This window comes from Zosterops lateralis, assembly GCF_965231275.1.
Source record: "Zosterops lateralis genome assembly, chromosome: 4".
In the NCBI taxonomy this organism is placed as follows: domain Eukaryota; kingdom Metazoa; phylum Chordata; class Aves; order Passeriformes; family Zosteropidae; genus Zosterops; species Zosterops lateralis.
Genome location: NC_139765.1, coordinates 16,549,708 through 16,565,567, shown reverse-complemented (window position 1 = coordinate 16,565,567; position 15,860 = coordinate 16,549,708). Strand labels below are relative to the sequence as shown.

General features: G+C 37.9%; 1 protein-coding gene across 4 annotated transcripts in view; it reads left to right on the top strand.

Annotated features, from left to right (window-relative positions):
- The window catches only part of BICD1 (BICD cargo adaptor 1), a gene marked incomplete at its 5' end in the record, with an annotated part of 180,508 nt that extends 167,614 nt beyond the window's left edge, over window positions 1–12,894 (top strand). For 2 of the 4 annotated variants that reach the window (XM_083859358.1, XM_083859356.1), the window contains 2 exons: window positions 6,680–6,755; window positions 12,692–12,769. In XM_083859358.1, the coding sequence (XP_083715484.1) occupies window positions 6,680–6,727 (48 nt within the window). In that variant the 3' untranslated portion in view covers window positions 6,728–6,755; window positions 12,692–12,769. Of the gene's footprint in view, window positions 1–6,679; window positions 6,756–12,691 lie in introns of all 4 variants that reach the window. The other 2 variants (XM_083859355.1, XM_083859359.1) reach the window with 2 other exon arrangements.
- Window positions 12,895–15,860: the final 2,966 nt, after the last annotated feature.

Here is a 15,860-nt window from a genome sequence, read left to right as displayed (position 1 = left end):
TGGAGGTAGCTCACAGAAATTCTTTAAGCAAGACTCATGTCCTTGATTGTAACTGTCTCCCTGTCTGCATTTTTTAGGGGCATAGAACCATTTAATCATAACTTACGTTGTTTCTTCCAAAGCCTACTAAAGTTACTGTTACCACTGACTTCAAACTTTGGATCAGGCCCTTCTTTATCCATATATTAGTGCAAGTATTTTTGCTCTGGATGATTTTGTGAACTGAAATGTATCCTTGGCTTACGTTTCCATGGTAAACAAGATTGAAATGTGATGATTTATGTAATTTTAAGAACTTTCTTTTCTTCTTTTGAAATGTTTAAAATGTGTATGTCTTTTAGTGTTTCATGAATCATCAGACCTTTCCAAATGTGCTTTTTATATAACCGTATATAAAAGAAGGGAACTGAAGATATATTTTTCAGCTTACACCATTTCCATTTCAGCTGTTTTACTAACCCATTATTTAGCTTCTCAGTAGATTTAATGAGGAATTATTTGAAGCATTCACAGAAAACATTTGAGAAATAACATAAACATTTCATGATATAGAAAGTGCGAAAAAGCCTACAGGGCTGACAAGAAACCTCTTAATGTTCTGAGCCTGTAACTGGAGAAAAATGCATTTCACTAATTTTGTTAATGACGAGGTATTATTTCTTTTTAAAAATCTATTCTTAATATGAGCTCCAGGAAAAGGCAAGGCTGGGATATGGCTTTATCACTATGCTTTTAGCTAGCAGGCACATTACCACTGAAACACATGGACTGATGAGGGAACAGCTCTCTAGATTTGGCATATTTCAGGTCTAAAAAGAAAATACAGGTGAAGTCATGCAGAATAAGGAAATTAAAGGTAAAGCACTCCTTATAGTGTAGCTGCTGTATAGATGAAAGAACTCAGTAGGACATAGCCAAGAAACTTGACATGTTCTGGAAAGCCCCTGAATCAGTGACCTACAAAACCATGGCTGTCTGTGCTGTGTGCCAGGCTGTGCGTGAAGTTGTCAGTGATGCTCCATGAGTCTGTTTGTGGAAATCACGAAGATAGACAGCATTTCCCTGAATGCCATAAGAAAATAGCAGTTAAACTCCCTACCTGCTCTTACTCTTACGAAGCATTTAACAGCAAGCCCTCTATTAGGTTTACTGTGCCTGACCTTGTCCTAAAGTGCTCGGAGGAGCAGGAGTGGAAGGAGGGCCTGTGTCGGGAGCTTGTGATTGTAAAAACAGTGGGACATTCCTGACCCTGCTTTGCGTGACAAAGAAGATGGGCATGGGGAGATGACAGGAGATGAGGATTTTAGATGCATTGTACTGCTGGCCTGCAGTAGGAGAGCAATGCATCTTAGGGCAATGTATAGATATTGGTAGTTAATGGGAGTTCAGCAGCATGCTCACATCTCTTGTTCTTCAAATAGTTTTTAAGAAGACTAAGAAATAAGTAGTGGAAGAATTAATTGTTGTTGTAATTTCTCCAATCAAAAGTAATTAAGCTATTAAGTTTGAATAGCAAGCTAAAGACGTAACTTATCTGTTACTTGCACTCTCAACACAGGAATTTCATAGTAGATTACCTTTACCATGAAGAAAGCTGAAAATGATACTTGGTTGACACATTTCTCTATCTGCAATCAATGATCCATTATTCAGTTTAATGGATCTGAGATAATATTCAGATAGTGGGAAATTGCAGATAATGTGGGTGCTGGAAAATGTGCAGAAGCTAAGCAGTACCTGGTGAACTTTGTCTGCCAATGTGCAAGTGTGCTAGGATGGGGCTGGCTCTCATGGAGTGGTAGAATGGCGCTGCACAAGGGCCAGTCCCCCTACACTGCTCCTTTTGCTCACAGGCCAGGACAAGCTCAGTCAATCCTGCTCTGAGCAAGCTGGGGTTAATTAGGCCAGCCAGGCTCCAGATGGAACTCCAGTAGCTGCTCCACCGTAGCCCTCTTCTTCCAGGGCAGCCTGCAGAAACATGGAGCTGTGTCCAGTTTTCAGCTGACAGACCAATCTGCTGGGGCAGAGGTAACTGTGTTATTGACAGGCTCAAACTGACTCTGGAAGCAGGATAAGGGAGAGACTCTTCTAATCTTTGACCTGTGCCATTGTTTGTGGCTTTTTCCAAAGGAAAAACAGCTGTCCTCTCACCAGCTGTTCTTTGTGATATTATCTGTAGAAGTTCCTCTTGGCCTTGAGGAATATTGAAGTTTTCTTGGCATTCATTACAAAAATAAGTGAAACTAGCTGTCAAATAAATAAACTTATGTCCTTGTCACCTCTGTATATAAACAGTTTGGGGACTTTTCTCATTCTGTCAGATTGTAGCTTGAAAGCATCTCTAGAAATCTCAGGAAGGAGGGCAAGCATCTTAGTACCCTCTGCCCCATTCTTCTTTACATCTCACATTTGTCTTTTGGTTTGGAAATTTTCCTTGTTCCTCACCTTTGAGCAGAGAGGATTGATTTATTGTCTTTGTAGGTCTTGCTCTGTAATGTAACACATTTTTACATCTGCACAACTAGAAGGCTACTGATCTTTTCTTTGCCCAGTACTTTCAACTCGTGCTATTGAACCTCCATTCTTTCCCATTAAATTGACATTTCAGTGATGAAAACAATTCATGGCCATATTAATGGAGACAGCTTCTCTTTTTAAGTAAATTGTCAATAGCAGCTTCATAGATATGTTACCAAATTCCTCAGACTTGGTGGAGCAAGTTCAATTGACATTGGTTAGCGTAACACAAAGTCAGACAGCCTGAAAGCTTTTACCTAGGAAAGAAGGAGTTTCTGTTGGCCTGAAGTGACCAATGGGATGCTAGGAAAGGTTTGTCACAGACTGAAAAAGCCTCAATCTCACATTTAGTCATAAACATTTATTGACAGATTTTCTTTTATCAAGAACAAATTTTTCCCAATGTTTTCATATCAGAAATGCAAAATATGTAACAGTACCTACTGATTGGTTTGCTATTTGGCTCTCAATTTTACCCTTTCAGAGGGGAATTTTTTTTTCATTCATTAACTGAACTTAATGCAGTTAAAAGTCTATTATGCTTATCTTGGGGTTCTGTGTAGTCTTGGTGTTTGAGAGCACTGTGTAGAGATTAGGAATTTACTGAGAGTCAAAATGTGCTGAAATGTTTATTGCAGTGTGCTGGGCCCTGAGCAGGTGGGCCTGCAAATGCTTGCGTGTAGATTTTTCACTGAGGACATTGCTGATGTCAACAGAAGGCAAGCCCATCTCAGACGCAAATAACCCACTAAAGCAGACCTGTGTTGGTTAGAGTCACCCAGTTCACAGACTGGAGAGCAGAGCACATCTTGCGACATCAGGGAAATGTGTTGTTTTTGTGGCTGAGCCAAAGGGAAGCACAGGAAAATACTCTGTTTTTGGTGAGACTTGCTCTCAGCAGATAATTTATAGCAGCACATTCAGTGCTCATGTGAGCAGATGTAGTTTCTCTGAGCCTGGGGTTTTTTTTTAATGGTCTTACATCAGGAGTCGATTAGCCTGATTAGGATTAGGCATTAGGTTCCAAAGGAAAATCAGCAGTGGCTAATCTGTGAGAGAGGAAATCTCTGAGCCCTTTACATCATCATTGCGCAAGTGACTAAAATGTCAGGAACTGAAAAATTGAAACAGACTAACATATAGCACAAGTCAAACTTCAAATCTCCAATAGAATGACTGGTAGGTGTTTTTGGATAGTGTCACAATACTCTGCAGGCACAAGTCCTGCTGAATTCTGTGAAAACTGGTGTGTCAATTTCTGTGTACAATAGCTCCTCTTTGCCATCTGTGGTTGAAATGAGCACTAAAATCAATTTCTTTGTTATAGGTTCATGGAATTGTAAAAGGACTTGAGATCAGCCAGCTCACCCCCTGCCCCAAAGTGGTTTATTTCCTAACAGCAAGTGAAGATGATGGAGAAATAAGAGTCTGTATTTAATAACTTTATTGGTGATTTTCTTGGTAGTGTCAGAAGACACACCAAAAAGTGTAATCTGTGTCTGTACCCCGAGTACCTTCTACATAAATGACAGACTGTCCTTTCACTCTGTAGCTTGACTGGCAGGCCCTGATATTTGAAAAGTACAGGTAGTGGGCTTCTTTTAATGTGATTTTAAAATTTATTTTTATTTTTTTAGTACAAAAGAACATGTCTTTCTTACCTTGTCCAAATAGCATGTGGCATTAGAATTAGTAAAGACTTTTATGAGAATTTTAACCTTCAGCAGAGTATTTCAAAAAGAAACAAACATTTACTTAATACAGGCGGGAGTTCCTTAGTAGAAAGAAGTCATTTTATAATTGTCATGACATTAGAGAAGGGTGTTATAAATCCTCCAAAATACTTAAAAGGATTAAATATAGAAGGAATAAAGTTAGCTCTTGTGCAGCTACTTGGACATAAGTAGATAAGAAGCTCCTTTGAATTTGAAATGTGTCTATGTAAGCCATATGCATTCTGCTTAGCTCTTTCCCAGCATAATCCTTAGAAACTTCACTCCTGGAGGATGTAGGACGATTCAGTCATCTTAAGACATGTGGATCACTCTATCTGGTCCTGATGTGAATGTGAGCCAGATTGCCTGAGCTTTGCTGACTCTAGCTAGAATAGTATTTCACACAAAGTCAAGGGAGTGTGCTCACACCAAAATAGTTATTACCCAGTTTGCATAATCCTCCCAGAACCTGGCTTACTATTCAAGCATTCTGCCAAATGTAGCAGATCAAGATGCATCATAAAATATTTGTACCATGTATGAGATATTAGAACAGGATCATAAATCAGGCATTTATGTTGTTCTGGAAAGGCCTGTCAGAACAATTTCTTTTGAATTAGTGAAACCTATCTGAACCTTTTCATCACACAGCATTCTATTCTTTACTTCTTTCCTCACTGACAATCTTTTATAACCTGTCAGGGATGACTTTACTTTGGACTTCTGCAAATTATTTTGTTTAGAATAAAGCATTAATTTTATTTTTTTTTTGCTATCATTTTGTGCCTGCAGTTAGCCTGATCTGTCTGTTCCTCAGACACCTCTTATTTTAGCTCAGCTTTGTGCTGAAATGATAGACCTTCTATGACTCAAATACATTGCCAACTCTTACACTCCTCTGCAGTGACAATCCTGCTAAATGAGAGTGGCAGAGTATTCTTTCTAATTCCAGTTCTGCTTCCAGACACAATGGTGCTGGCACAAACTCTGTGTGTATTTTTCTAACCCATGTATTAGAAAATAGGTCCAAACCCTTCTCCTCTTTGCTGAAGCAGGAAGAAACCAGTGATTTGGGTACACTTGCTTCTTACCCACTGGAGGTCAGCACAGATCTTCACAGGAACAAGGTAGAAGCCCTGTGGGCTGATATAGAAGGGAAATGTAATAGTGGATATGATGTTCAGTGTGCTATGAAGGTGTGTTGCTCTGCAGTACTTGATGTCAACTCAACACTCTTGACAGCAAATTACTTGCATGTTCTTCTATTGATTGAGACAAAGAATAGAAAGGGATTTTGAAAAACATCTGCATTGTAAAGAGATAATTATTGGCATTGAGCTTTAAGTAGCAACCAATTGAAATGAAAATAAATCAAATTCTTTCCAAGTACATGGAGCTCCCTTGTCTTGTTTTTAAGGTTTGGGGGAAAATAACCCCATTCTATCAACAGGTTGAGAATCAGGTTGAAGCAGCCAGGAAGGATGATAGGTCTGCAAATCCTACTGGAGACACAAAGTAATCTCCAGTAGTTTTTCATAGGGTCAGAATTTCACTCATAGATTCTAATGTTTGAAAAGATCCTGATGACTCTGTTGTGTGACAATCTGAATCACACAGACAGTGGAATGAAAGGCCAGAATGCTCCAGGGAAAATAAGCAAATCTTGAGATCTGTAAATCTCAGTAAACACTACTTAAAAAGCAGAGTTGTCTTGTTGAACTGCTTTCATGAAGCCCCACAAGTATTATCCAGCCTAAAGCTGTCTTCATATTTTGAATGTCACTGGAAAACACAGCAATGAAGAATTATTATTCGCTGTTAAATTGATAAATTAAGAGCCATAACACAACTTTCCAGTGACTAATGTGGAAACTTCTTTGAGAGGGAATTGATTAAATAATTGAGACAAAACCATGAAATGGACTGTATCAAGTTCTCCCTTTTTCCTACAAAAGGCCCCAATCTCACAAGTATTGGTCAGAAATTGAAAAGACTTTCCTACAACTCTTTCTTCTATGTTGTAATGAGATGATGTGATTGTTTTTATATAGGTAGAAGTTCTTTGGATAAATTTTGAGTAGCTTTATTGATTTTTTTTCATATTAGATGTGAGCAAAACAATTTCATGGTGAGCAGAAGAATGAGAAGCACAAGGTTTAAACCCAGATCCTGAATACAGCCTGTTACTGCTGTCTGTTTAAACAAAAAATTTGTCAGTGCTAAGGAAAAACAAACAAAAATGTTTCCAGTGCTTCTTCTGAAAAGGAGAAAAAGGCAACAGCCAATGTCACTGCTATCAGAAAAAAAGGTGTTTATGTCAGATAAGGCACCAAGAGCACATTCCTCACTAAATCTCTCCCTGAGATGTATAGCCTGTGTACTGCTGTTACTAACTCCTTGCTCTGTAATCTCTCTGTATATATGTCTAATTTATCAGTTTCTTGTAGATTGTCAGCAGCCTGCTGCCTCCATACCGCCACACGGCTCACAACTAGCCAGGGGGCCAGATTGCCAGACTGTCAGGTAAACTCCACTAACTCTCCTCTCTTTGCACATAGCTGCATGCACACCTGCCACCCCCTTCCTCCTCCTCAGACAAAAGCTCTTCACTTTTTCTCTAACAGCAAACTTTTAATAGCTTGAGGAGCACTGGTAGTTTCTGCAGTGACAATACCAACATGAGTCACAGCATTCATGAACTTGCTTCCCTGTAAAAATATGGAAAAAAGGAAAGGCTGGATCTTGCAGCTCTCATTTGAAATTTTTATGCAATTTCTCAGTGATGCCAAAATAGTAATGAATTTATTTTTTTTTTTTTTTGCTAAAAAGGTTTACTTAATTGGGGGACTTTTAATTTCAGGGGCAGGTGTAGGCTTCCCTTTCGTAAGATGGCATTTTAAAGGCATTTATGAGATTTTAGCAGACACTTCTAAGTTCTTCCTGCCTCAGAAACTCAGACCCAGGACAATGGGTTTTTAATGATTTTTAAAAGTAAACTCCTGGTTCCATTGCTCATAGGTGGTGCAAAGGCCACATCATGCTTCTGGGATGGCTGAATTTATCAAGGCACAACCCCAAACCTAAGCAAAGCAAAAAGACATCACAATAATTTTATCTTTCATGTACATGGTACATGAAATGTTCATGGTACATTCTGTGAAAATATTCACCTATGTCTGTGCCCTCATTTGAAATAGGTTACATAATTTTTAGGCATTTGCCTGAACTGTAGTGACCAGGTTAGTGCCTCTATTTTATTGCCTACAAAGTGGAAGTACTATTATCCTCTTCACTATGTAAGAGCATATGAAAATTTACTGAGAAGTTGGTCTAAACTCATAACTAGAAAGTATCATTTACTGATTTGCAGTTTGGAGTTCTACAGCTCACTGAAAAAAATTACAAGTTACATTTTAAATCCTTAATACACCAGTAAAATGATGCTGCTGTGTTTTAGATGTTAGAGCAGTTTGAGATTAGCGATTGGCTTTGAAACATGGGAGGTTAATGTCAACAAGTCTTATTTTAATCCTATTTAATTAAATTAAAAGCTATTCTCTTCCTTTCAGAGCTACTCTCCTAGTGGAGCATATGCTCAGCTACCATCCCTCTCTAAATGCTCATCAAATTTTCCTTCTCTAATTTTAAAATACTGTCTCAGAATGGAAAGCCTACCTGATTTGCTACTGGTGTACATTTATCTGCAAACACTGCCTTCTTCTGATAATATAAAATACGGTTAATATTTTAAAAATTTCAGATCAGTCATCCTACAAACAACAGACACCTTACACACTTAGCTGAAAAATTGACTTTCAGGTGGCTACTGTTTTTTATCACTAGATTTGTACTCATCTGGTGAAGTTAAAACACTGATTTTGATATATTCCCACTGCTGTCTTGCTTGCCTCAGCCACATTACCTGCCCAGCTCTGTGGAGCACTGAGGCATAACAATAGATTTAATGCAAGTCAGCATGATGACGTAAATTGCTGAGTTGTTTAAATAAAGTAATTGGAATCTGGAGTAAAATTTGAGGGCATTTAAGACCATTTGAGGGCATGAGACCAATTAGACTTACTGAAGTTTGGATTTTCTAAATGCAGCAGAGAAGGCAGCCAAGAGCTTATCCAACTCTTCCTTGTCCTTTGACAGTCCCTACTGGGATGGCACCTGTGATTTATGTCACATATGCCAACTGAGCATCACCCTGCCCAGCCCTGAAGTCACGCATTTTAAGAGAGAGCTGTGCTTGTTTTTTAAAGTCTCCAACACAATTCCTGCAGTGATGTGACCTCTCAGTGGCATTTCACTCAGGACTAAACAAGAGCTGGTTAAGGCTTATGCTTCACACAGATGTTTTCCATATGCTGCAATGTCTAATTGTGTTCAAACCAGTTAATGTACCTGACCATAGCACAGGTAGATTCACAGAGAGCTTTCCCTCATTCATTATCTATACTATGGATTTTAAGTGGGACTTGTTTGTTTAACTTTGGCATTTTTAGTAATTGTGGTCCCACTGCATAGGCTTTGGTAAATTTCACTGGATAAGCAATGCAGCTTCAAACCAAACGAGACTCCAGGGCAGTTCTAGTCAATTTATTTTATCTTTATATTGGGGTTTTTTGCTTGAAGAAAACTGAATGCTTCAACTGCATACTTCAACTGAAAGTTGGTTGGAGGATCTGTGAGAATTTTCCTTAAGAGATTTTTTTTTTTCAAAGTAAACTGATGCAACAGTGCACAAAAGTCTCACTCTGCCTTCCATGCATTATCTCAGTTTCTAGATCTAGGGATGTGGGGCAAGCAACCAAATCCAGGCCTGCCCTGAAAATTACTGGATGCTGTTCCCCCTTCCCAGCACCTGTAGCTACCTGTCTGATGGACAATATTGGACAAGGTTAAAATATTGCCATTATCCAATATTAAAAAGAGCGTATCCAGGTTTGGATTGTATTCAAGTTTCTGTTGAATGCAGCGAAAACCTCATTTTCATTATCAGAGCCCAAAACTCTATTAATAAAGCCCAATTTATCTATTAATAAAAAAAACAAAAACCCACTACAGCTCCCCAGTACCTCAAATTAAATAATTGCCTTTTAATATGAAATAATGCTTTCATTTATATAAAGTAGGAAATAAATTTTTAAAAAAGGTAAAATACGCAACTTAACACATGCAAAATTTTTGCAGTCTGAAAATATCATTGGTCTGCATATATCTTTCTTTGCTGATTTGTTACAGTCACAATCAATGCCAGACAATGTTGCATGTGAATGACATCTCTAAGCCAGAACAGAGTACTTGCAAACACTGAAAGGCTTTTCACGCTATTTTCCAGTTAATTTTAGAAATACGTGATTAATGTATTGAGTGCCAGGGAAAAAATAAAAGAGCTGCATAAAGCTAGACAATAATGCTAACATAAAAAATTGCACAGACTTTATTCATCAATAGGATGAATACATCCCCAAATAATACCGGCACTTAAAGAGATGTTCACAAAAAGTCTGTAAAAATCAAATGTTTTAAAAACTACACATATCTCATTGGGTAAATGTAACAATGTCCTTCCTTACTCTGTTTATAGTCAAAACCTCAAGTTCTTCAATGTGTCTCTCTTGCTTTGTGTTATTAATCTGCCCTGCCATCCTCTGCTGTCTGTGACTGTCAATGTGTCTGATAGCTCAGCTCCAGGACCTGCTGCCACCAGCACCTCTACTGCCATAAAAAGCACATTAAATGACATGTGTCACCTGACGATGCTGATGTATTTTTAGTTTATGTACTGCTACAGTAATCTGCATTAATGAACTGGATGAATTGTGTTTCTGAAGAGAGGAAGGTACAACAGAGTTTTAGAAAAAGATTTAAATCTACTGGAGCTGCAGGTGATGTGGTTATATATGCTGCTATAAAGGTGCCTGATAGCTTTGAATTTTTTTTCTTTTCAAAATGCCCCTACTATTTATTATTGGTTGAAAAGGAAATAGCAGGACAAATTTTTCTATTCCTTCTGTGCACAAAGTGTGCTTGTATTTCGAAGTAAGAAGCAATGCAGAATTACTAGGGAAAGGAAATGAATATAACTCTAAGCACAGTGCTTAGAATTGCTAATCTGAGTATAACTGGAGATAGTCTGCAGTACAGTTTTTACAGTCATAGCTGGCTTTGTACTGAAGGTCATTCAGTAAAGTTATTATGGTTGTTTATATTTGTGTAGAGGAGAATCTTATGTGTCTCAAAGAGGTTCTTTCAGGCCACTGATGCTGTACTTTCCTCACCAGGCCTCTAACTCAGAGCATAAGCACCTTTTGTTGCTTATTTTTAAAGGTAGGAAGAAAGCCCCAAAAGACAAACACATCTCTGCTAACAAGCAAGGAATGTGTGCATTGAATTTCTGTTCCTCTCTGGCAATTATAGGAGTCCTGTTTAAAAAGAAACATGGCAGCAAGGGAGAAGAGTAAGCCGGTCTTTGTAGGGTTGTATAATTACCTCCTTGTTTATCTTCCCCAAATGTGAGGTTAAGATTCTAATTCAGTTTTCTGTCTCTGAAGGAATTAAGACTAGTGCTTCTCCTAAGCCTATCTTGAAAACTTAGGAGGTGCTGAAGCCAGGAGCTGGCTCCTGATTGAGTGGATAATTTTGAGAGTAAACACAGACCTTTTGGGTCAATCTGCAGTCACTCCTGACACAGTCATTAGTGTAGAGCTGATAAAGATCTCAATAGGATCTCTCTGTGGATGCTGAATCTGCATCTGCACTTGGCAGAATATGACAGAAGGAAAGGATGGATATAGGCATGGAAAGAATTATTTCTTCTGAGGGGTCATAGTCGATAACACTACACACTTTGAGACTGAACTATTAGACAGCTGAGCATAAAACAAAGGTTGTGGGATCCTGAGCTTCTATAACCCATTTCACCATCCATTTTGCAATCAGGAAACTCATCTTCAGGAGCAGTAATGGGAAACAATCTAACTTAAGACATGCTTAAAAATTATTTTTTAAAGCTGATTCTATCAGCTTTAAATAAGCCCAGAGGTGCAAGGACTGTAGCTCCTGCTGAATTGTAATACCTGTATATTTGTGGTCAAAGCCTCCCATATTTCTCTGGTTTGAAAATGTGGACATTGCCATCAAGTTACTTAATGGTGGTGGTGCACACTTCTTTCTTCTGTCAAACACAATGTCATCTCTGTTTCCTTAAGTAAATGCTGCATGTGGAAACTAAAGACATTTTCAGTACTACTGGCATTTCCAGTAGCAGTTTTCTAAATAGTTCTGGCATTTCAAATTGATTCATTTCCAGAAACAGGCTAATTGCATTCCCTCAGCCAGCACTCCAATAGTCTGTGCTGCAGAGATAATATGTAAAAGCATGGTTTCTAAAGAAGGAAAACAGAAAAAGGGAAATTCTCTTGAAGACAGAGATAAATGATGGTGCTTTATCATACATCACATTGTTAGAGCTTGGAGTAACTTCAACACTATAGAACATTTGAAGCATTAGGGGAAAAAAACTCTTCCCAGGCACATTAAAGATCTGGGGTTTGTGGTATTTTTCTCCCTTTTCTCCTTTTTTTCCTCTCTTCTCTTTATAAATGACATTTTTTTGCATTTTATTTTGGTATCTTGTTTTTCTACAGCTCTGCACCAAGAAGTGGGTTGTGTTTGTGTTAGCTGCCCCTTTTCTTTGCGGCCACTCCAGTCCCTGTAAACTAGTTCAGACCTCTCTGCACTATATGTCAGTGAATGCTATAAATGCAGTCTAGAGTCTTAACAGGTGGATGCTGTTACCAGACAAATTGTACATAAAAAGCAGTCAAATGACAGAAGTATATGACAGAATCAAAAGGATTCATACAGCACAAAACCCCAAAGAAAACAAAACATAAGAAATCCCCACAGTTCGGGAGTGTAAATTACAAAATATATAATGGTTAAGGGGCCTGATGAAGAAGGCTACACTGTATTTGTACAAATGAACTAGTAAATAGATCAAATTCAGTAAGACATCACATTTTCACAAAGCTATGAAACCTGATTTCAAGCCTGGCACTGTCCTTCATTTCTAACAGTGAATCAGCTGCATAAAGAAAGTCTTCAACACTCATATAAAAATGGCACCTGCATATTGTCCTTCAAATTTGCTCCCCCATTTCACAGAGACTTTTTTTTCCACATGGTCTTTGTCATCCCTGTATGCAGACAGCAATTGTGTACAGGAACTGTGAAGTGGGAGATCTGGGCCACCTTAAAAATGCATCCAAATGTCACTGACTTGCTGTGCACTGAGAGCTTTCTTTATGTATACTGTGGTATGGATTTAGAGATGAGGCTTCACCCCCTTTTAAAGTTAATTTCCAGCACTGTACTGTTTACATGCTTGTAAAAAGTTTGCTTTGTATTTTAAGCACCTTTTCTCTTCTCTCTTTTTTTTTAATTTTCAGTCCTAATGCTCTTCCAGAAGAGCAGCCACATTCCAGCTCTCAGTGTGCCCCTCTCAACTGTCTCTCTAAGCCTCCTCCTTACCCCTAATCTTCATATGCAACGTTAAGAGAAAATGCAAACAGAGTGGAGCTCATGCAACAAAGGTTGGGGTTGTTCCCAGGAAGTGGGTGAACAATCCTGTCTTGTTGCTGCATTGGCAAGTCTGGATTCATATCCCCTGCTCTGGCATCTGAGGGAAGGTTGAGAAGAAGAACACAAAGCACAGAGCTCAACCTATCAAGAAGACTTTTTATGGTTCCTCTGATTGTACTCAAACTGTGCTATCACAGCTGAAGTGTAGTGAAATTTAACATCTTGACTAAAATGTTCCTCCCAGCTGCTTGGCTTTACCTCTGAAATGATGAGAGACTTAAGCCAATGTTAAAAATATATATTACAAAACTCCTACCCTCACGTCCTCTAAGTTCAGCCATAGTTACCAGTTCAAATTTACTTTTGTCTTCAAGGGTATGATATTTCTTTCTTTCTTTGCACCTGAATTTTGTGTTTATAAAATACAGTTGTGTTGGGTTGTTGGTTTTTTTTTTGGTTTTTTTTTTTGTGAGAGTTGTATTTAACTAATTTTATTTTTTAAATCTAAGCAGAAATAGCTTCAGTGAAGAATGACTGTGTTAATATTAAAAAGAGGCTTGTTGCATTGGCCAGTACGTGGCCAATTTTTATTGCACAAAAATGTTGGAAATGGGTTGAATTGGAATGTTAACAATGACTGTATGTTTTGCTGCTGCACTGATATTGTTTATGCACTTGTTTTTTAAATTCTTATTACACTAGCTTCTGGTTTTGTTCTAGCTCTTCACTGAAAGATAATTATTAAGCCTAAGAAGGAGATGAAAGGATAATGTACTGATTTGTTTTCAGTTGTTTGCTTGCATTGTAATTATACTTCTTGCATCATGAATTGGTGCTGTTTTTTGGAATTACTTTCTATTTGGTATCTGAGAAAGAAAATCTAAAATAAGTAAAATGCTGTGTGCTAGTTAAAAACATTCTTTCCTCCCACTCCCATATTCAGGATCCTAGCTTGAGGCCTTACCAGGAAAGGCTAGCTTGAATGGGGAAGTCGTGTGCATTTCGTGTGAACTATTATTATTCTGTGGTGAAAGAACTCATGCAGGTAGGGTTGATGGTGTGGATCAAAGTCAGCAGGACTTTATACTGTAGTGCATTTTTTCCTTGCCAAAAATCAACAAACACAGAACCTTAGCTCATGTCAGTTTATGACAAATACTCAGGTGATCAACACTACGCAGACTCTATCGCAACAGTGCACAGTGTTCCTAGTTAAAGATTCTTTTCTGTAAAAGCTGAGTAAGCCTGTTTTTTTCTTAAAAGCAGTGAGTTTCAGAAAAAAATCAAGGATAGAGGAATTTATTTTGCACATTTGACAGCAAGGCAAGTGGCTAAGCAGAGGTTTGTGGTTCAGCATCTGTGGGTTTCCTGTCTTGTCGTCAGCTAGAGAAACAAGTCTGCAGTGCTGCCTACTTCTTGGTACCTAGCAGGCTCCTTGTTTTGTTAGGTGGCCTTAATTTATTTAAAGAAGAGAGGCTTAGATATTTCCACATGCCTTTATTTCTTCTCTGCAGCACAAGTGTGACCAACAAGTGGGAAACACAGAACAGCCTAAGGTATGGGGCAGCTGGGGAAAAAAAATTCTGCAGATGTGGCTGGAACAATTCTTTCAAATTTTGCCTGAATCTGAGAAAATGAGGTCAGTTTTTTTAGTAATAGTGCTTACCAAATGTTACAATACAGAAAACATCAGCAGAGGAAAGAATCGGTGACCACTCAGTGTGCCTAACAAATCATTATTACCATAGTACCAAGAACAAAGGTGCTGTAAATAGAAATATTTTATGTCATCAACTATGTCCGTCGTGTAACCTTGGCAAAGCAGCTGAGCTATTGTAACAAAACACTCAGAGATAGAGAAAATAGGAACAAACTGATACCCAGTCCTGATCGGATCAGACAGCTAACACTCAGCAGTGTTTTGATTTTGGTTTCCATGAGGTTCATGTGATTCTTCTCATATATCTTTACATTGCTGTTCAGTATCATAATTAAACTGCCTGTTGTCTTGTCATAGAAAGGTCAAGTGAAACCTTGTTCAGCTCTATCATGATGTCTGACACTGAGTTTAGCTGCTATTTTGATTTTTTACAAAACCCCCACACTATTTTGTCTGAAGCAAATTCAGCTTTCAAAAAGCATCTCCAGATTCCTGACCTTGTCCGACTGGTGTATGGAATATCTGTATCCAACAAAGACAGCTACTGTACAGTGTTAATGAGAGAAGGAATTTGAATAGCACTTTGAATACAGTTACCACTGACTGCACTTGGAATAGTTTTTCCTATTTTCGCATCCAAATCAAAGGCATTTTCCTTAACTATAGTTAAGCAGTAGTTCAGTGAAATACATTTCCTTTCTATATAGATACAAATTTATTGGGGAAAAAAAGAGGTATCAAGGCAGTTTAGAAACATATGCATGTCCATGTGGATCAAGATTTATGAAAGAACGTTCAGTGGTATAAAAGTTGTGGCCCTGTTTTATAAAAATAAATATTTTTATTCTCTTAAGTTTTAAATTTTTGATTTCTAAGTTTTCAATTTACATTTTTTAATATGTAATAAAATGTAATTGTTGGAAATGTGAGAGACCCAGGAACAAACTAACTTCCATGTACAAAGGGTTGTAGTTATTGCATTGTAAGTTACAAAACTCTGTAGGTCCCTGGGACAACTTTTGTCAGTTAAGCAGTATAAAATAAAATACATACCTTGAACTTAAGATGAAAACTTCTTCTTTGTTATATTATTGATTGATAACATAAAACATTGTGAGAGATTTTGTAGGAAATATTTACATGCAGACAAAACCAGAAACAAATGCCTGGGGTTTTTTAAGGGTTGCAAAATATTACATTTTGCCCATTTAAAATCAGTTTATATTGTGTTGATATCTATTCAGATTTTTAAGGATTAAGAAAAAATGATACATATATTTGTAATGGTTGAGGATACTTAGAAAACACTATGATGTGCTCTACTCAGTAAGGAAGCAATTCAAATCCTGCTCAGACTTTTGTGTCTGAAGCACAGC